This window comes from Mesoplodon bidens (genome assembly GCF_964165515.1).
Source record: "Mesoplodon bidens genome assembly, chromosome: 2".
Lineage (NCBI taxonomy): Eukaryota > Metazoa > Chordata > Mammalia > Artiodactyla > Ziphiidae > Mesoplodon > Mesoplodon bidens.
Window position 1 is genome coordinate 54,119,671 of NC_138177.1, and position 20,618 is coordinate 54,140,288.

At 52.0% G+C, this 20,618-nt stretch overlaps 1 protein-coding gene across 1 annotated transcript; it reads left to right on the plus strand.

Moving 5' to 3' along the window:
• Positions 1-223: 223 nt before the first annotated feature.
• LOC308629635 (BCL-6 corepressor-like) lies at positions 224-19,568 on the plus strand (the record flags this gene model as incomplete). The annotated part of the gene is given in 14 exon segments (XM_081257709.1): positions 224-706; positions 1,710-1,763; positions 2,234-2,420; positions 3,045-3,280; positions 7,768-8,017; positions 8,356-8,433; positions 8,436-8,699; positions 9,282-9,463; positions 9,682-9,945; positions 14,810-14,976; positions 16,129-16,274; positions 16,702-16,779; positions 16,951-17,107; positions 18,527-19,568. Coding segments are annotated over 14 exon segments (2,838 nt in total), but the record flags the coding sequence as incomplete, so codon positions are not given.
• Positions 19,569-20,618: the final 1,050 nt, after the last annotated feature.

Below are 20,618 nucleotides of genomic sequence, written 5' to 3' on the forward strand. Positions count from 1 at the left end.
ATTTGGACATTTGGAAATGTGAGATCCTTTCCCAAATCTTTGGCTCACTCATTCTGTTATTCTCACCCCTTAAAAGGATGCAACCCATTTCCAGGATCATGATTTCCCTTTTTTTTTTTTTTTTTCATGTTTTTTTAAAGCTAATATTGTGTGTCCTTACATTATGGGCCACCTTGGATCCTTTATGGAAACATGTGAACATATATTAAAAATAAAAAAGTAAACTGTGGCCCTACAGCCACTCCGGGAATTTATTGCCCTGAGAGAGGAGTTGGGGCGCATCAGTGACTTCCACGAAGCCTATACTTTCATACATGCTCCGGGCCAGCCAGTTTCCGGCTTAAGCAAGGAGAATGTTCCAGCGGTAAGCAACAAGGAGAACCTGGCGACGCCGGTCTCGACTCCATTCCTGGAGCCGACCCTGGGGAGCGACGGCTCTGCGGTCACTTTCGGGAAAACCCAAGAGGATCCCAAACCATTTTGCGTGGGCAGTGCCCCACCGAGTGTGGACGTCACCCCCACCTACACCAAAGACGGAGCTGACGAGGCAGGATCAACCGATGGCAAAGTTCTGAAACCGAAGCCATCTAAGCTGGCAAAGAGAATCGCAAACTCCGCTGGTTACGTGGGTGACCGGTTCAAGTGTGTCGCTACCGGACTGTACGCAGACTCCAGTCAGCTCAGCCGGGAGCAGTGGGCATTGCAGGTGAGCCCCCCGCCACCCGAATTTCAGGAGCCTGACCAGTTGTCAGGTTTTTTTAATGTGTGAAGAGGAGGGGGCCGGGGGTATGATAGGGCAGGACACCGGGCTGATTTGGTTAATGAAGCTTAGGATGATTTAAATGTTTGAAATGTGTCCAGTAAGGGGACGTAAGTGGGTACTTCAAGTTATTCTGTAGATTTTAAGGGAACTCCACTCGAATGCTGATAACGGAAGTTTTAATTATTGCGAAGGATGTCTAAAAGACTGCATGACATTTACCTATCAATCGCTTTGATTTCTCTGCCGTTACTGTACGTTAACAAATATACCTAAAAGCGCTGCTTAGAATGCCTTACGTGATACTTGGTGGAGGTGTGTAGCGGCCGCATGTCTGTGAGATACGTGCAATTTTTTTTTCCACCCAAAAAACAAACACACAAAAAAACCCAAAAAAACAAACCTTGCTTAAAGGGATAGAGTATGTATTTAACTTGCTAGTGAAGGATACATGTTGTATAGGAATTTCCTTAAGATATTTTACTTTTTTTTTTTTTAGAGAGAAGAAGCTGGGTTTTTTTTAACCCCACATTTGTTTATTTATTTATTTTTGGCTGTGGTGGGTCTTTGTTTCTGTGCGAGGGCTTTCTCTAGTTGTGGCAAGCGGGGGCCACTCTTCATCGCGGTGCGCGGGCCTCTCACTGTCGCGGCCTGTCTTGTTGCGGAGCACAGGCTCCAGACGCACAGGCTCAGTAGTTGTGGCTCACGGGCCTAGTTGCTCCGCAGCATGTGGGATCTTCCCAGACCAGGGCTCAAACCCGTGTCCCCTGCATTAGCAGGCAGATTCTCAACCACTGCGCCACCAGGGAAGCCCAAGATATTTTACTTTTAATTAAAAGACAAATAAAGGCAAATTGTTTTGCAGTGTTAAGGAAAAAATTGGTTTATGCTTATAAAAATGGATGAAGTTATCTAAATGATCCATTGAGTGCCCATTTTAATTACATAGATGGAAGGATTACAAGAGGACAGTATTTTATGTCTACCCGCTGCTTACTGTGAGGTCAGTTCTTCAAATTTTTATTACTAGAATCTTACATAAACCTTTTGAGTTAAATTTCATTTCCAAATATACAAAGGGAAGTTTGTGGGCCATGGTCGTCTTTATTCATTGTGCATTTGTTTTCTTTTCTGTTGTGTTTTTGTTTTGCTTTCTTTGCGTTGTGTTTTTGTTTTGTTTTATTTACCTTCGAAAGAGAATGTCTATCTCTATGCCACAGTGTATGTATGGCTATACATACACACCACATATATCTCTACATACATATGGCTTTACGAATAAAGAGTGTGTGACTAGTTACACATAGACACTCTTACATTTTTATCGTTCAATTTTAAAATATCTCAGTTGTATCATAAATTGTGGTTGGTTTTGGGCAAATTTTCTGTGAAGATACTTTCCTTTAAGGTAAGGGCAGTGAAATAGCTTTGGTGGTAAGGTGTGTCTTTTTTCCATCTCCGTTCTCTTTGTAGCGTGCAGTGATGCGCTTCTCAGAGTTGGAGATGAAAGAGCGAGAAGGTGGCCACCCCACGACCAAAGACTCCGAGGTGCGCAAATTCAGCCCCGCTGACTGGGAAAGGCTGAAAGGAAGTCAGGACAAAAAGCCAAAGTCGGTCGCCCCGGAGGAGGCCATTGCCGACCAGAACGACAGTGAGAGATGTAAGTGAACCCAGGCGGCTCGCGTGTGGTACCACGTCGGTGGGAACGGGGCGGTTCCGCTCCCAGTGCCGAGGGAGGTGAGAGGAAACAATACGCTTCCGATGGCCCAGCGTCTGGGTGCTGGCTGTTCGGAGAACGGGCTGCTCTGGCCACCCTTCCCAGCTGTGGATTGCAAGGCTGGCTGTCCTTTTGAGCGTTGCGGCATCCAGGAGTGAAGCACCTATGAAATGTTTCCTGGCACGCGTCTCCTTTTTCCGGAGCAATGCTAGTCCTGCAGTCAGTGATAGTCTGATACGGTGAGCAGAGGAATGGCAGTGCAGGACCTCCGGCGTAGCAGGTATGTGTTCTGTTGTGTAGCAGGTACGGACACGGGTTTTTGGTAGCAGTGGAATGGCACTTGCAGCCAGAGCCAGACCCTCCAGAGTGACAGTCTCCTGTGGGAGGGGGTGGAGAGTACTCGGATTCTCCCTCCAGAGGCAGAGGTTTCGTTCAAGTGCGATGAGGGCTGACGAAGGCCCCAGAGAGATGAGCATCACTGTGTTCTGTGGAGGCTCGTTTGCAGCCATGAGGAGCTGACAGCACGCTCCCAGGCCGTGGGACCAACGAGGCCGTTCTTCCCACCAGACGGCTGTGTTCTGTTCTGGAGGCCCAACTGGAGAGAAAGCTCGTGTTGCCTCGAGTCACGCTCTGCGGTCCCATCAGCTGCTCCCCCACTGGGGTTGACTTCGGGCTTTGCCCTCGAGACTTCCTGGGCTAATGAGATGCGTTGGCAGCAAGTGGAGGTCTTTCTCCCGCTTTCTTCAGTGTGCGTGCTTGTGGCCTGCAGCCTGCTCCGGACCCCAGAAACCTCACCGGTGATGGTGAGTGAGGGCACCTCGGTGAACGTCGAGGACAGGGTGGGCGTGCAATCCTCCTGAGACGGGACAGTCGGGGGTGGTGGGCACGTTTGGGAGGCCCAGGCCCTTGGACCCAGTCGTAGGGTCGGCGTTCGCCCGCACGCTTAGGTCGTGGGTGCCTGATGCAGTTCAGGAGAATTGTGGTCAGCAGCAGCGTGTGCTTCTCTCTGCTGCTTGGAGCACTGCCCTCCCCCAGCTCATCTTTGGGGTCAGACAAAGGCCTGTGGCCAGGGTTCTGGGTAAGCCACACCGGGACCGGTTTGTCCTACGTGGCTCCCGTAGAAGAGGATTTCTGTGGCTAGTCAGTGGCGGCCTTACCCGAGGGATGGGGCTCTTGATGTGCCTGGAGTAGACGATTCCGAGCTCCTCCCCTCGGGATTGGAATGAAAAAGGGAGGGTCCAGGCCACCCTGGAGTGAAGCAGCAAGAAGGCCTCCCTCCTTGCCTGTGCTCACAGCTGACACGCAGCCCTTACCCTCCTGAGTGGCCTCATAACTCAGCTCTTGGGGAAGTTTCTCAGAGAGATGTGATAAAAGTGGGCAAGGCCAAGTTCACGGGGATGCACTTTTCTGAGGAGGGGATCTGCCTGTTCTGGGTGGACGGTGAGGGAGGCTGGAGGAAGGGAGCGGGCAGTTAACCGGCCTCGAGTCTTCTTGCCCTTTTCTCCAGCAACGTGGCCAAACCCAGGGTGGCCGCTGCCCTTCACGTCTCAGTGGCCTCACCCACCCTTCTTCCCAGAGACGTTTGTGTGCGTCCTTCCCAGTCTTTCCTGCTGAGCGTGGAGACGAGAACTCGGTATGGCTGATGGGGAGCAGGGCCTGAGCCCCAGATGATTCCGAAAGCCCCCTCCCCCCACAGCCTGCCTCCAATCTCAGACCGACCGACGGGTCTCTTCCTGGAGCACCCGGGACATGGCCCAGTGAGCCATGAATCGCCACCATGGGAGGGCAGGAGAAGGGTTGGGGAAGTTGAGGGGCTCCGTTTGAAAGACTGGGGCAACGGAGGTGGGTTCCCCATCCACCCTCTGTCTTGTAGAGACGTGGGGTTTGTAAATAGCTGGTCAGGAAAGGCCACCTGAAGGGGCCACTGTTCTTACTGCGGCCTCCACATCCAAGGCACAGCAGGTGTTTATTCCATTCAGCTGGATATGAATGGGCCTTCTTGTTCTTGGGCCATCATGTCTTGAGCTGATATGGGCTCAGGTCCTTCTCATGGGTGTCGGTGTGGCCGAGAGCCGAGCTGTGAGCACATGGGAGCTGGGGCGGGGATTTGGGGCGGGCAGGGGTCCCAGAGAGGGTCCAGGACGCCTTCAAGATGCCCTCCCCCTTCTGAGGCAGCCCCTACCCATGGAGGGACCAGGAGCTTCCAAGGTGGTGGGTGCTGTTTGCACGGCCCTGGTTGTCCTGGTGCGGGTGCATCTTGTTGCTAGGGGCTTGTTTAAAAAAGAAATTAACTTGAAAACACAGTGGCTGAGATACTCATTTATTCTTTATGGTCACATGGGTGGCTGAGTGAAATGTTTATTTTGGAAGTTCACCAAATGAGTTTGGAGGTTCCTCAGACTTGGAAGTTCATCACTAGGATCCCTCAGTGGCATTTGAAGATGGGGCGGGGCAAGGAGGCATTGGTCCCTTCCTTCTCAAACTTGGAGTAACCATCTCCCTTGCCAACCACTTGGCTGGGACAGGCCTAGGACCTGCTCAGTGGCAGTGCCTGGCCAGGGGCTGGAGGAAGCCTCAGTCAAGGGGCTTCATGAAACTTCTTTGCTCAGGGAACTTCTCTTCCAGCTGAGCACCTGCACGTTTGTAAACTACTTTGGAACAGAGATCCCCTGCACTCCTTCTGTAGCGGGTGTAACTTTTAACAAGGTTAGCCCTGACTGGAGGTGCTATTATAGTTAAGCTACAGAGAAGGGGATTTTAATCCTGGGGAGCCTTCCAGCGACTCAGAACCCTCTCACCTTGTTGAGGCCTCACTGGGCATGGCTCAGCCGTGGTGAGGGTGCTTTGTTGCCACAGTGACTTGTAAATGTTGCTGTGGTGATGCTTCTGTGAGGTGATGCTATGGTACAACCATAATGAATTTGGGATATATGTGCTGTGAGTCATAGGACCATGCTGCAGGGACCACGTTCACATCTTGCTTAGACTGGGTGACCAAGGGCACATGGCTTCCCACTTTTAGAAGGGCCAAAAGTAGCAATGATGGCAAAGCCTGATGGTTAGGATCCCCGTGTATCTATTTATCTCCCCATCTCCTTTGCCCTCAAGGGTCATCCTCCTGTGGGTCGTGGTTAGAACAGTCTTTGAGAAGCTCCAAGTGACACGGAGCCTCTACCCCATAGCTGGTGGCCATGGATATCTTGGGCAGTCGGGGTGGGTGTCGTTCAGGGTTATTACTGGCCTAGGTAAGGTCACACTAGCGTAAGGTCTTGGGGGGCCTTAGCTGAGGGGAATTGAGATCTTTGCCCTAAAAGGCTCCGGGGTTGGGGGAAGGGTGGATGGACCTAGTTTGGAAAAAGAAACTTTAAAATTGGACATGGGGGTTCTTAAGGTAGCCCTTCCATTCCTCCATGGATCCCCTCCCACGGAGCTTTTAGGGAAGGCTGCTTGGACCAGAGAAGTCCAATGGTGTAACCAGCAGGGCTCACCTCTTAAAATTTCCTACATTTCAGGCCTGAGATTCAGGCTGGTCTGAAAGTCTTGGCATCTTTTGGTTAAAGGGCTCTTTCCAGCCTTTCTCTGTGCTGAGCCCGGCCCGTGATTATGAAGCCCACCCTGGAGGGAGGCTAGCAGTAACATTCCCACTTTACAAGTGAAGGGGGCCGAGTTGTAAAGCGGTGCCATTCCTGCCCGAGTGTTTAAGAGGGTCACAGAGCAGCCGGAGTGAGAGTTGCAGCACGCCGTCTTCACCGGGCCTGCGGTAGCCTGGGCTGCATCACCCGTAAGCACAGGCCAGGAGTTTGGGGTTTCTCCTGCTGCCATGACAGGAGACCCTCGCGGTTGGGGTGATTCCACCATTCCGGCAAGAGTAGGTAGGGATCTGTCCCACCTTGGGATACCCTGGGAGAAAAGCTAAGTGTGTTCCACCATTGAGAACACAGGTCAGGCTAGCCCAGGCCAGGGTGAGGTTCATCCCCACAACTGACTGCCATTAAATGCTGGGAATGCCCCCAAGAGAGGCTGATCAGGGGACCAGCCGGCTGGGCAGAAGTGGGAGTGATACTTGAAGTGGTCTAGGGAGCAGAGGAGGAATGCGAGCAGCATGTGAGGGGTCTGTCTATGATTTCATCTAGAAAAACGGGCTGTGGGAGCTTAGCTCAGGTGTTAACGAAATACCAAACTCATACACCCACCCCCACCCCCGGCCGGTGATGGACACAGGGTCATCTTCGGGGAACTCTTTAACAGCACAGTGATCATTATGGAATTATTTGTGTGTTAGAAACAATGTGACTAGCAAAGCAGTTGAACTGTTTGTTTGGCTAGAGCAAAAGTGAGGAGTGATGTTAGGCTGGGGTGATTGGAGGAAAAGCCCCAAGTGGATGCTAGATTGAGCAGAGGGGGCAGGAGCAACACAGGCGGAGCTGGGGTGTGAGCAGTTCAGCCCTGCCCGCCGCCCGCCCACCCCCCATGAAGGGGGTTGGAGTCTTGTCTTTGAAATGTCCTTAGATGCTTGTTGCCTGGGAAGGAAGGCATGGAGACGTGCCAGGTGGGGTGACTGGTGTCACTGAGGGCCTTCTTCCTAGACAGGAAATAGGAGCAGCCCCTCGATGGCAGTGTGGAAAGAGGACAGACGGACTTGTAGCAATCTGGTTGAGTTCTTTGAAATTGCCCTTGACCCTTGTGTGTGCACCAGGAAGCCTTTCCTTTCCCTCTGCCAGGCTCCTCTTCCCTTGGTCTCCCCAGCCTCCCAGCCTCCCACCATTCTTTCCCTACCCTTTTTCTTCACCCTCGCCCCTGCTGACCCAAGTGAACATTGGTGCTATGTCTGTGTAGATGGCAGTTGGGGGCTATTTGGTCTCTTGATGACATCAGCCTTTTTTGTTTACTAGCAGCTGTTTCCATAGTAATTTGTAGCTCCGCCCTGATGGGTTGGATCTTACTGTGAGGTCACTCACCCCCCCCTTTAAGAGTAAGCCACCTTGGAGAGTTAAGCAGTTAGGGAGTTATCTCACGTGCCTATAGAGGGATGGTGTAGATGCCTCACCTTGACCCTTGAAGGATGGATCGTGAGTGGGCTACGCGCCTCATTTTCTGCTTTCTTTGCTGGTTGTGTTCAGCTGTCCTTCCTTTGGGACGTCTTTCTGAGGGTTTTGTGCTTCCAGCGTGTGAGGCCCCTGGTCTCCAAAGGGAGGTGGTCTGTTGGTAGCAGATTGCCTTGGGCATGGGGGTCCTGCCTGCTCCTGGTGACCTTTGTTCCCTCCTTTCCGGGTTGTCTCCCCTTCCCTAGGGGAGTGTTAGGATGGAAGCAAACCTGACCCCTTCGAAGCCCCAGAAGACAGTGAGGACTACTTCATGGACACGGAGCCCCCCAGAGAGCCCCCCCGCCGACCAGGCGACCCCGGACGCGTCATGCAGCCCCACCCTCCGGCTGAACAGAAAGCGCAAGGTCTCTGGCGTTAGGAACCACACTGAGACCACTGTGGAAGAGCTCCCGGAGGACTCTCTGCTGAAAGCCAAGCGGAGACGGGTCTCCAAAGGTGAGCTTGGTTTCGCTTCGGGCCCGCAGGGCACCCTACGGAAGTCCTGGAGCGGAGCAGTGGAAAGTTCCAGTCCCACCCTGGATCCCTGGGGGGAGCCACTCACACCTCCCCACCCCCCACCCCCATCCCACCCCCCAACCCCCAAAGCCAGGTGCCGGGGCTGGAGCCCAAAGGTGGCCAAAGGCAAATAGGCCCCCTCCTGAGACTTGGTGACAAGTTCAGCCAACACAGTGACCACACCCCTCCCCTCCCCCACCCCTGTTAGTGATGTGTAAGACAGTTTGTTCCCCGCCCCGGGGGGCTTCTTCATTAATTTGTAGTTATTTCTCCGTTAGCTGACTGGCCTGAGAGGGAAATGACAAACAGTTCGTCTAACCACTTAGAAGAGCCACATTATAGTGAGCTGACCAACCTCAGGTGTACATTGAATTAACAGGGCTCCATCCCAGAAAGCAGCGCCGCTTGCTGCACCTTAGAGAACGGCGGGAGCAGCAGGTGTCGGCAGCAGAGAGCAAACCTGGCTGGCAGGGCAGGAAGGAAGTGACCCAGGCGGTTCAGCCTGCGGTCACCCCCCAGGGCAATAGCATCTCCAAAGAGAAACCTAGCAGGAAAAGGGCAGAGGCCAAAAGCAACAGAAGCTGGTTGGAGGAGTCCCTTAAATGCAGTGACAATGAACAAGGTACGCACGGGGCGGGGGGCGCTCCTGGAGGGTGGATCACCCGCCCTCTGTGGGAAACGGCCCTGGAGGGGACCTGAGCGCCATCCAAGTTGACAAGAGTAGCGTGTGGCGAGCGGGGAGTTTTCTTCCTGAGGTCCTTTCAGCCTGCACACTTCCTTATGGAATGGACAGTGAGGCGGGAGCTCGACTTCCTGGGCTGCTCCTCATCACCCAGCCCGCGGCTGGGCAGGAAGGGAAGTCTTGGGTGACCCCGGGCGCTTGTCAGTGCCCTCATTCCAGCCTCAGGCTGTCCCCAGTCGCCCTGTCCCCAGCACCCAGGCCCCCCACGGGTGGGGACGGGAGCGCACGAAGGGCTGGCTTCTGCCCTGTGTTGCGGCCCTTTGAAGCGACTTGCCATTTGGCGTTTCGTGGGTTAGCCTTATTTGCCGGTTGAATGTGGGATAATTAAAATATTAGTGCTTTGAAAACATAATTGGTATATCTTTAAAAACTGAAGCTGCTCCAACGATCAGTGCTAACAATGGGCTTTTCTTTCCTCACCGGCTACAACTGTGTAACGCCCGCTTCTTCTCCCCCTGACAGATGTGCTGTGCATGGACGAAGAAATGGATTGGCAGCCTTCGCCCCTGCCGCAGCAATACACCGACAACAGCGAGAAACCATCCGGGAAGCGACCGTGCAAAACCAAGCATTTGATCCCTCAGGAGCCCGGGCGGGGCTTGCCGCTGCCAGGGGACTCCTCCGTGGACAATGCGGATGGCAAGGTACCTCTTGCCCCTGGCTCTCCCCCGCCCCCCGGGCCCGTGCAGGCACATCCCGCCTGCCTACTTCTCTGCTTCTGGGGACAAAGCTTTCCTTTTCCTGAACCCCTCCCCCCCAAACGTCACTGCCCCTTCCTAGGGGACCTGTCTCCTGGGTGGCGGTGAAGTTTCCAGCGAGTAAAAATGCAACCCCTTCCTCCCACGCCTCCTCCCCCTGACAGAGAGGAGGAAAAGTGCTTTCCTCCACTCAGGAGCGGCCTGAGCCCAGTTCCGACTATGATCTTTCGCCGGCCAAGCAGGACCAGAAGCCCTTGGACCGTTGGCAGCAATTGTTACCAGCTTCCCAGGCCTCGCGGCTGACATGCTCAAGCTCCCCTCCAGAGACCACCCAGTCCCGCCCGATGCCACCGGAAGCGCGGAGACTTATTGTCAATAAGAACGCGGGCGAGACCCTCCTACAGCAGGCCGCCCGGGTTGGCTACGAGGTGAGCATCCTTGTGGGTGCCCCGGATCAGGATCCGCCGGCTGCTGCTCCTTGGGTGGGGGACACACTGGCTGGGGATGGGGGGCGGGTCTCAGAGCCCAGCCCCCTCCACGTGGCGGGCTGGGCTGGGTGTTCCAGCAGGGTGTTTGCGTTGGCCCCGCTCACACTGCGGGCTCTTTGGTGGCTTGTTCAGTCGTGGTGTGAAAAGAAAGGCAGGCCTCTCTGATGTTCCGTTCCCGTTCAGGCAGGTAGGCTGCTTCGGCCGGTCCGGCTCACTTATCTCTGATATAAAATCTGACCTAACCCAGGGCTTGGCGGCCAGGGGAACTTTAATGAGCCCTTTTGGATTCTGAATAGCAAGAGGGAGAGTAGTTATTAGCTCTAATAACTTGTGCTGTTTTGGGCAGAGTGATGCCCCTGTGGGGTAGCGGGTGGGAAGTGTCTGTGCAGAGTAGGGGTGGGAGTGGGGCAGACCTGAGCAGTCTCTTTCTGAGAGGGCACGGGAGCCGAGGGCTGATGGGCGGGGAGCAGGGGTTGAGCCTTGCACAAAACTCCCTGTCCACACTGCTGTATCCCAACCCAGCACGGCTGATGACAGTGATAGCCTCTATTGCTAGAGCAACATAGAAAGATAGGTGATATCTGTCTAAGCCCGTGTGATCTGTAATAACTCCTTCCACCCTTTTAACATCTTCACTTGGGAGTAACGAGTACTAGCCCACTCTCGGATGAGGAAACTGAGCCTCAGAGGGGTTAGCTGATACCCGTACAGGTAGCAATCCAGCAGTGCTCCACAGCCCACCATGCTCCTCAGCAAGACTGGCATTTCAAAACCTCTGTTCAAAACCTCTGTGAGACAGGTGACTCCCTCTGCCCTGTGCAGTTCCCCCACCATACTTGTCAGTAGCAATTGTGACGTAATAGCCCACAGGGCAAAGGCATTTTTCTGTGCTGGCATCAGCCCTCTGGGAGTTGAATGGTGACAGTAAAATGCGGCTCAGCAGGCTGAGCGTGGAGGTGTGGATGAGCACTGGGGTGGCAGGACCCAGGCTGGCCCGGAGCCCTGGCGCCCACACCCTCAGCCAGCTCTGTGCCCCTGTCCCCCGTCTCCCGTCGTCCCCCCACCCCGGTCCATAGTGCCGTGAGCCCTTCGAGGTGTGCCTGCCTTGGCCCTAAGGCACGACTGTGGGTGGGAAGTTGGAAGCACTAGGGCTATGCTTAATTTGGGGGTGTTTTTTGTTGTTGTTGTGGGTTGAATGTGCTGTTGTTTATATCTACACGCCTCTTGGTGACCTCTCCATTAGCTAGAGAGGACTTTCGGGTAGTTAGCGCAGTTACTTGCAGGTGAAGTCCAAGGAGCACCCAGTTGGTTTCCCAAGAGCTGAGAGCGGGCGCCGAGGAGGACAGAGCAGATGTTGCACATAGTGTTGAGCTAGACCCCCCGTGGTTGAGAAAATAGTCTCCTTGCTTCCAGCAAATGCTGGAGGTGGCGGGGAGCCCCCAACCCCAACTTTTAGGTTAGGGTTGAGAAAGTAGACTCCCGTTTCCAGCAAATGCTGGAGATGGGGGTGCGGGGTGCTGCTGCACCCGCCGTGGAGGGCGGGGCTCCAAGCCCCACCTGTGAACTTGGCATCATTTCCAGCAGCCTCCCTTTGGGACCAGAGACGTCAAAAGACCCTCGTTGGTCCTAAGACAGTTTCCATTTTGGTTTGGTGGCTCTGAGGCCTGGACCAAGGGGCACTTGATCCATACTTTTTTAGGCTACCTGGCCTTTGATTGCACAGGAAGCCTTGGGAATGTGTACGGTCGGATTTGTTTTTTTCTTCAAATGTAAATTTCAATATGTAGATTCCACAGATGACCAGTGTTGATGCTGAACATTGTGACAAGTAGATGAACGCTTTCAACTTTGAATCCAACTTTCTGGGATTTCTCTGGGCAGAATTTTAAACGTTGGGATGATGGCCCAGTTGGGAGATGTGGCAGCTTAAACCTTTTAAAATTGAAGGGCAGTTTTTTTAACCAGATAAGGCTGTGGTTTGGGAGGGTTTTCCTGAAGTTCTGTCTTCAGCATTCTTGGTTATTTTCTCCTGCTTAGCCAAAGGTACCATGTGCAGTATAAAGGCTGTCTGAGCTTTATGTCATGATAATCTGGTTCTGGAAGTTTAGAAACACACTCTGGCTTCAGATCCGCGTTAAATAGATCACTTGCGTGGCCAAAGACCTCAAACTTTCCCCTCCTGGGAAAAAGGCTTCTATTTCTTAGGCTAAAACGCCAGTGTGCAGCCACATGCTTGTGCCTTTAGCGGTGATGGTTAAATTTTCTATGAATTGAATAAGTCATGTTTTTTAAAAAGTTAATGAGGCATTTAATTAATGAACAACGTCGGGCTTATGGCCTTTATGGTTACATTTTGGGGGTAATGGCATTCGGCTTATAGCCGCTGAACAGAGAGCTGTCTGACAAAAGCAGTTTGACTTTGCTTGGGAATGGCAGGGCTGCCCTTCAGACACTCCCGTTTATTTCTAGCGGAGAAAATAAACCAAGGAATGTGTTGCGTCGACAGACTCGCCCCGCCTCTTCACCTTTCAGTTAGAGAAAGTGTTGGTGGCGATGGTTGCCATCCATTTAGAGGCCATCACCCTCCTAGCTAGGAGAGTGTAGTTAGCCCACTTGACCCCCAACAGAGAAGGCCTGTGGGATGCTTGTCACAGCTGGATTGCATCCCTCTAACTGGGGCCCTCTTGGGCCTTTTGAATCTTCCCAGCTGACCAGGTACCAAAGACCTGAGTTATAGGTCTAGTACTTCATGTTAATTGAACTTGGGGTTTAATATCTCTGGGCCTCAGTTTCCAAGTGTTGAATGAGGATAGTACTACCTTCTTTTCCTGCTATCTCCTGGGTTCCTGTGGGTGACAGAAGACGTCCTCATCTGGGGAAATGAGAAGCACTGTGTAAATAGTGGGATCAACGTGGTTGAGTTAGGACAGCCCGTGGCAAAAAGTCTGACCTGGCCGTGGGGCTACTGCTGCCTTTGCTGCCATCTTCCAGGAGAAGAGAGTTGACTTACCCATCAGCTTGGACAGCCTTTCATTTCTAGGTACCCTTGAATCTGCCCTAGTAGTGATGAAGGTTTCCAGGTGAAGGCCATGATTGTCACAGCAAATAAACCCTGGGTTGAGTAAATTGATCTGTGCACAGCAGTTGGTGGCGTTCAGAACTGATCCCAGAGCCACGTGACAGGGCCTCTCCCTGGCTGGGGCACACAACTCATTAGCTTGCAGCCGTCCACTCAAGTCTGGCTAGTGAGGGCCTGCTAAAAGAGCAGCAGCTTCATGCGGTATCCTGGATACCAGGGCTCGGGGCAGGTGGCCTGGGAGCCCAGAGGATTGTGGGCTTTCTGGCAGGTTGGGATGTAAACGGAGAAACGCATTCGTGGGCGTGCCTTTTCTCTTCCTCCTCTTGTTTTGGAAGGGAGCTGCTGCAGTGACCTGAAGTAACAGGGCACCGATGGCCAGGTTTACCAGCATGCCCCATTAGGTTCACGTGGTAAGCAAATGGAACATTCTAGTTCGCTCCCAAGTGAGTGGTCACCTTTGATTGGCGTGTCCTCCAAAGGGCATAAAAGGTTTTACAGAACCCATCTCGCACTTATGGGCGGCTAGAATGACCCCCGTTTTGGGTTTAACAGATGAGTTACCTGAGAGATGTCACAAGGAGGCCTGTTCTGACCCCATCCCATCCCCCCTTACCCAGCAGACCATGTGCTGGGCCACATGCACGTTCTGCCTACTCCCAGCTCTCAGAACCTGACAGCTCTCTGCTGGGCACGACTTACCCAGTATAAACAGTATAACGTGTTTTCTGGTGGCAAATGCTTTCGATGTGTCTGAAAACTTTCTTAAGGTAATAAAACATTGAATAAATTCCTGCTCTGCTTACTGGGAGTGGTTCATATTGATATTTTAACAAGCCAAAGAAATAAGGTTAATAACAGTGATTCTAATGCACAGTGTTGACACAGAACATCTCCGGGGTGGGGGGGCGGTGAACGTTTTATTTGATTCTTGAAATGTGGAGGTTGCAGCCTGTGGTGTATCAGGTTCCTGTCATTAACTTGAGTAAATATGAAAATATTAGACTGATTCTGCCCCGAGAGGGTGGAGTGAGGCAAAATAGAGGGTGGGGTTATTGGAGGCATTTTGTGTCATTCCTCGAGGATGGAGGGAGAGAGCTTCTCTTTAACTCTACTTAACATACAGACAAGAGCATCTGAGGCCCAGGTTCTGATTTGGGGTCTTAACAGGGGGCGCGAGGATGTAGCTGACCTGGGTGTCCCTGCTTCTCTAAGCTGGGGAATGTTCTCTGGCTGATTTAAGCTCTCTTTTAGTGTTGGTCATCCATACTTTTATCTAAACTTGTGTTATCGTCCACTGCCACCGACTGAACAGACCCATCAAGTGAGAATGGTCTGTGCTTGGCAATGTGTCATCTAAGATGTTAGCAGCCGTGACACCTCTGTACTGGTCACGTCGGCCCCTGGGCTGAGGGCTTTCATCGCTATCCGAATGCGTCCTCTCAGCAGCCCTGTAGAAGCTTGGAGAAGTTCAAGGGTAACTTGCCCATGGCCAGGCCACTGGTGCAGCAGAGCCTTAGACAACACTGTCTGCATTTCCAAGCCCTTCTCACGCACTCTCGCCCCCCCCACCAGGATGCCTGCCACCTGCCTGCGCCATGGTGGGCTTTTGGCCCCAAGGATGTATGCCTCTGAAAGTGGGCACCGCCAAGCTATGGGGAGGTCAGCCTTACAAGGTTCACTGTATGGTGGTCTGATGGTATCTCCTCTCCTCTCCTCTCCCCGTAGGAAGTGGTCTTGTACTGCCTGGAGAACAAGATTTGTGATGTGAACCACCGCGACAACGCGGCTTACTGTGCCCTGCACGAGGCTTGTGCAAGAGGTTGGCTCAACATCGTACGACACCTCCTCGAATGTGGCGCCGATGTCAACTGCAGTGCCCAGGATGGAACCGGGTCAGTGGCAGTCTTGTGCTCTTGGCCTGGCCCTGCTGGGGCATGGGCAGTGGTTCTCAGGGTGTGCGGGGAACCCCAGAAGGAAAGATGGAGAGTGAGTGCCATGTAAGCACACTGATGGCGGAGTCCTTTAGAATGGAATCGGACAGATCTTTCTGGCAAATTTACATAGAACTTTAAAACTCTGTGACGCTCTTATGGACAGAAGTCCCTGAAAATGTTGAGCCTGCATGAATAATCAGGGGTGTTCTCTTTTAAGACCCTGGACTCTTCACCAGCGTCTGTTGAATCTCAATCTTTAACATATATGTGAGTTGAAAGTCCCAGGAGTACAGACAGGTCCAGTGGCAACTGGCTTGATAGGACCTGCCGTGTCCACCCACATCCCCGGGCCTGGCCCCCACTCTGTCCTTGACCTCGGTTTATTGGCCAGAGGCCCAGGTCTGAGTCAGCCCAAGCATCTTCCTGGTTGTACCTGGGATGCCACCACGAGGCAGGGCACTGGGGCTTTCCTGACAGTCATAAAATTAGCAAAACCGTAAGGTATTTGGTGGTTCATGGTTTCCAAATAGCATCCTTTCTGGATGGGACTGCGGACAGTGTTCCTGACCCCAGCGGACACGGGCAGGAGGACTCTGTACCCTCCTGAGAACTCGCCCTGCCTGTCGACTGCTTCTGGGCGAGAGGGTTGATCACTCATCTCCAAGTTGGTTTCAGGAGAGGTTCCACTTTGCCCCTAGTTTCTTTTACAAACTGCACTTTTGGGGTTTTGTTTGTAATGGTATAACAGTGGCTTGTCGTATCTGCTTCCGTGATGCTGGGGTTCTTCCCCCCACCCCGCCGTACGTTACCTTCTTACAGTCTGTCACTATTTAAGTTCATTGGAAACGTTTTCATCGTGGCCTGAGTTCCTCCTTGGGCCATGCATTAAGAGAGATTTGCATTGAAGAATTAGGCCTGAGATGGTCCCTTCACCTGTCCCGTAAAGGGTTATGTGTTGAAATAACAGAGTAATTTGTCACAGCGACCGTACACTCACCTCCTCAGTGAAATAGCGCGCCTACGAGGCTTGGCCGCACACGCTCGGTTTTGCCCCGTGTCCGTAGAAGCAAGCGTCGCGTGCACAGGTGTAATCCCCCGCACCTCTCCTAGGCCTCTCCACGATGCTGTCAAGAATGATCATCTCGAAATTGTCCGCTTGCTCCTCTCCTACGGTGCTGATCCTACCCTGGCTACGTACTCAGGTCGAACCGTCAAGAAAGTGAACCACAGCGAACTTCTGGAGAAGTTCTTAACAGGTACGGCAGAGGTCACGACACGGTCTTGTTCAAGCATCTAGACGGTGACTTCACAGCCTTTCACCTGGGTTCCCCCTACCCCCACCCCCCGTTTACTCTAAGTGACCCTTTACTGGGAAAAGCGGCCCAACGTTAGTCTGTCAAAGAAGAGATAGATACTTTGAGTTTTGCAAGGTGGGGGGCTGGAAAACTCTTAGCTAGCCAGGCTAGCTTTTGTTTGGCAGGCTGGGGCGGTGAGGCGGGCAGTCCCTCAGGAAGGCGGGTGGACGCGTGGGGAGGTTTCAGTCAGATACCTGGAGGCGTGTGCGGTGGGACTTGTCAGGAGGTGACACCAGCCCCAGCGTGAGATGTTCCCGAACTCCAGCAGCATTTGCCTCTTACCAGCAGGCGTTATCTTGTTTCTCTCTCTCTCTCCCCCTCTCTCCAGACTGTTTAAATAACCTGCAGGCTCCTGACGACGGTAACCCCGGTTGCTCTTCGGAGTTCTCTGGCAGCTGTGTGTGTGGTGAGCAGCCTTGTTCGTTTCAGTTGGGCTGGTGGGGGTGGGGGGTGGGGGTGGGGGTGGTGCTGTGAGCAGGGCTTGCTTGGGAAAGAATTTTTCCAGGGTCCTTTTTGGAGAACAGCTGGAACCTTGCTCCAGCTTACTGACCTCTCTCTTGTTTGCCCCCCCGGTTAGAACCAGATGATGAAAGTAGTTACGATGTTTTAGCAAATTCCCCAGGACCGGAGGACCAGGATGACAGCAACGAGGCCTATGGTGACCTATTGGAATTTGAATTTTCCGAAAGCCCCCTTTTGCCGTGTTATAACGTGCAGGTGTCCGTCGCTCAGGGGTGAGCGTGGCCAGCGTGTGGTCGAGAGCCAGCCCAGCTGCTCTGTGGGGTGTCAGGAGTTAGAAATCCCCTTCAGCAGATGAGGGTGGATGGGTTGGGGGGTGAGTGAATTCCTCACCAAGTGTCCACCGACCTCACATAATGCAGTAGAACTTTTCCAGAAAAGTTTGGGGGGTGGGAGGGCTCCCCAGCCAACTGCCCTCATTGGAACACACCCCTAGAGCCCAAAGGACACGGGAGTCAGCGACTGCGATTGCAGTTTCAGTCACTAAACTCTTGGGGAAGGAATCCTCCCCAAACGGGTACCGTAGGGGCCTTCCAAGGCGCGTGAGGTCCACGGGACGATACTGATGTACCCTCTTCTCCTATAAGATTAGAGAAAGCCGTATGTGGCACCTGGGATCTGGATCTTATGTGTCTTCAGATTTGCTTAGATCGAGTCTTGTCCCCACAGTCGGGCCACTGTGCCCCGTGACCAACCCTTCGGAGTGAACACATCAGGAGACCTTGCTCTGCTGTGTGTTGACCCCGGTGCTTAAGGAGTAGCATCCTCCTTGGACTCTGAGGCTGGGAACGTGTCTGCCTTTGTGGTGACATTCTATTCGGGATAGAGATATAAAGCGTGGCAGGGTATCAGGAAGGATTGTACCACCTCCCTTCTCGAAAAAGCCTCACTCCCGGCAGCATTGAGGGGCGGGTTGGAGGTGTGGGAAAGGAAAGGAAAGCCAGGTGACCTCGAGTGTTTCTCATGCTCTCTCCAGGAGGGCCGGAGGAGAGGAGAGGTCAAAGAGGTGTTTGCCATCTCCCTTGGGTTGGCATACAGACTGGTTTTCCCCAGTGACTAGAACGGGGTGCACTTACTTGGAGAGGGGTGACCTGAGTTGTGGCCAGAGCCAAGGCAGCACTGGGGTGGCCTGCAGCGAGGCTCGTTCAGGGGCGCTGCTCCTGCTTTTGTCTAAGTTGGCTGATCCGCCCTAGGTGGTCTCTTAACACATGCACATGAGTCCAGAGTTCCCCCGTTAGAAGTAGATCTTCCGGGCTTCCCTGGTGGCACAGTGGTTAAGAATCCGCCTGCCAGTGCAGGGGACACAGGTTCGAGCCCTGGTCCGGGAAGATCCCACATGCCACGGAGCAACTAAGCCCGTGCGCCACAGCTACTGAGCCTGCGCTCTAGAGCCCGCGAGCCACAACTAGAGAAAGCCCGTGCGCAGCAACAGGCCCAACGCAGCCAAAAATAAATAAATAAATGAATTAAAAAAAAAATAGTAGATCTTCTAAGGACAGTGAGAAGTGGGGTGGGGGTGGGGTAATCAAAGTGGAAGCAGCAGGCCCTTTCACCGCCAGGAGACGGGTAGTTCATAGTTGGGAGCGCTTCTCATTTTGCCGGAAACTCAAACCACTGTCCTTTCTCTGGTGCAGGCCTCGTAACTGGCTGTTGCTCTCAGACCTGCTCAAGAAACTGCAAATGTCCTCCTGCATATTCCGCTGCAATTTCCCAAATGCGGAAATTGTCACCATCGCGGAGGCCGAGTTCTACCGGCAAGTGTCAGCAAGTCTCTTATTCTCTTGCCCCAAAGACCTGGAGTCCTTTAATCCGGAAAGTGAGGAGCTCTTAGATCTGGTGGAGTTCACGAACGAGCTTCAGACTCTGCTGGGCTCATCCGTGGAGTGGATCCTCCCCAGAGACCTGGACTCAGACGACGACTGGTGAGCTCGCCGGGGCCCGCCGTGTACAGTGTGTCATGGTGTTATAATACGACTATTTCTGTAAAGAAAAGACACTATGAGACACGACTCCAGTCGGAAGGACTTTGAAACATGTTTTTTTCTTTTTAAACTTTTAAGTCAGTTTTTATGAAGTTGTTAATAAAGTTTCTCTACTTTTCAATGTACACATGCTTTGGAATATGTTTGTTTTTACTCGGAACAATTGTTTCTTTTCTTTTTTAAGGAGAAAAAAAAACAAGGAAAAGGAGCTCCACACTTTGACTTCATTTCATACAAAGCTCCGATGACAGAGGCCATAACTGTTGAGAGTGTGGTCAGAGCCGTGTGGTTGGTTTGGGGGGTTGAATTCGGGGAAGGCCCTTGGCGACGTTGTAACTTTATGTTTTGTTTACAGAGTACCTGCTCAGGCCAGGTCAGTGCTATTGGATGTGATCCAGTAGTGTGTAATATAAATTCAAACCATATCCACACCAACAACTAAGTGTATGAAATTCTTATATCCTAATTTAAAAGCTGGGAAATTAGTTTTCACGCATCAAACCGGATTGTTTATATGTTTAAACATTTTATGCTCTTATTTAAAGAAGACTTTCAGCTATTTTTTTCTGTACGCTGTAAGATACTGAAAACTAACATAATATGTTGAGGTTGCTTGAAATTGTACATAAAACTAAAATTTTCTGAATTGTGTGTTTATGTTTGAAATCTGTGTTTTAACTCTGTAAGTAAATTCTCTGCCTTTGTATTTATATTTTACAAAAATTTTCTTAAAAGGCAATAAACCTGTTGAGGAAAGGAGAAAATGGAAGGAAGTACCTTGTTTCCTGTGTATTTTCCTAAACCATTACTGTTGTCACAATTTGTTTTAAAGTGGTGTTGATGGTCGGTTCCCTACAGATAACTTCAGGGCAATTTATAGTCTCTATAAACTGAAACAGACTAGAGGATTTCAGGGGAGTGAGACTCTGAAGACAATTTGAAGTTCTGTCCTGAAAACTCAATTCATAGACATATATGTTGATGTTTCTCAGATCCTTCTCAACCTTATCTCCTCTGATGCCGTAGTAGGCTTTTACATTGCCTTTGACCTTGATGGACTCCAGTAGCTTCATCATGGCCAACCCTTTATCTTTAGGAATACTTTTTCCAGAAACAGGACTTCCATTGTGTCACTTCTCCCTCCAGACCTCGTGTTTTTCTGTTACCTTTTAACATGAAGTCCAAACCTGCTTGGCCCAATAGTCAAGGCTTGTAGTTCTGACCACTCAGCTACTCTACTGCTCTTACTTCTTGCAGCAGTATCCCTGTTGGGTACTATCAATTTCCATCCTACATCCTTTGAATTCCTTCTTTCAGTGCAGAGTCTAGAAACCTGAAAACTACTAGGCTCCCTTGCCGCTAGGATTCTGAATGGTTGGTTTGGAAGGCAGAGCGAGGTAGAGGCATCTTCCTGTTCTACTTGCTGCCGGTAAGAAGGGTCAGGGAGACATGCTGGCCAGTTTTAGTGACTCGATCAGCCTTCCAACACTGGGTCTTCAGCTTTGTGGGTAATGAGACACAGTAGTGATTGTGGTGATGCCTGGATGACAACCTCAGCAGACTGTTCTTAAATCCAGTGCTTCCAGTGTCATCCCTGACTCACATTCCTCCAGCCCTCCCAAAGATTTTATAAGCATCTGATTCCTTGTATCAAATCCATCTGGGATCAGAATGCCCTTAGTGCTTTCCAGTCTTGCAATAAACCCTGAGAACACCTAGGCAGAGCAGACGGAAGGGGCCATGG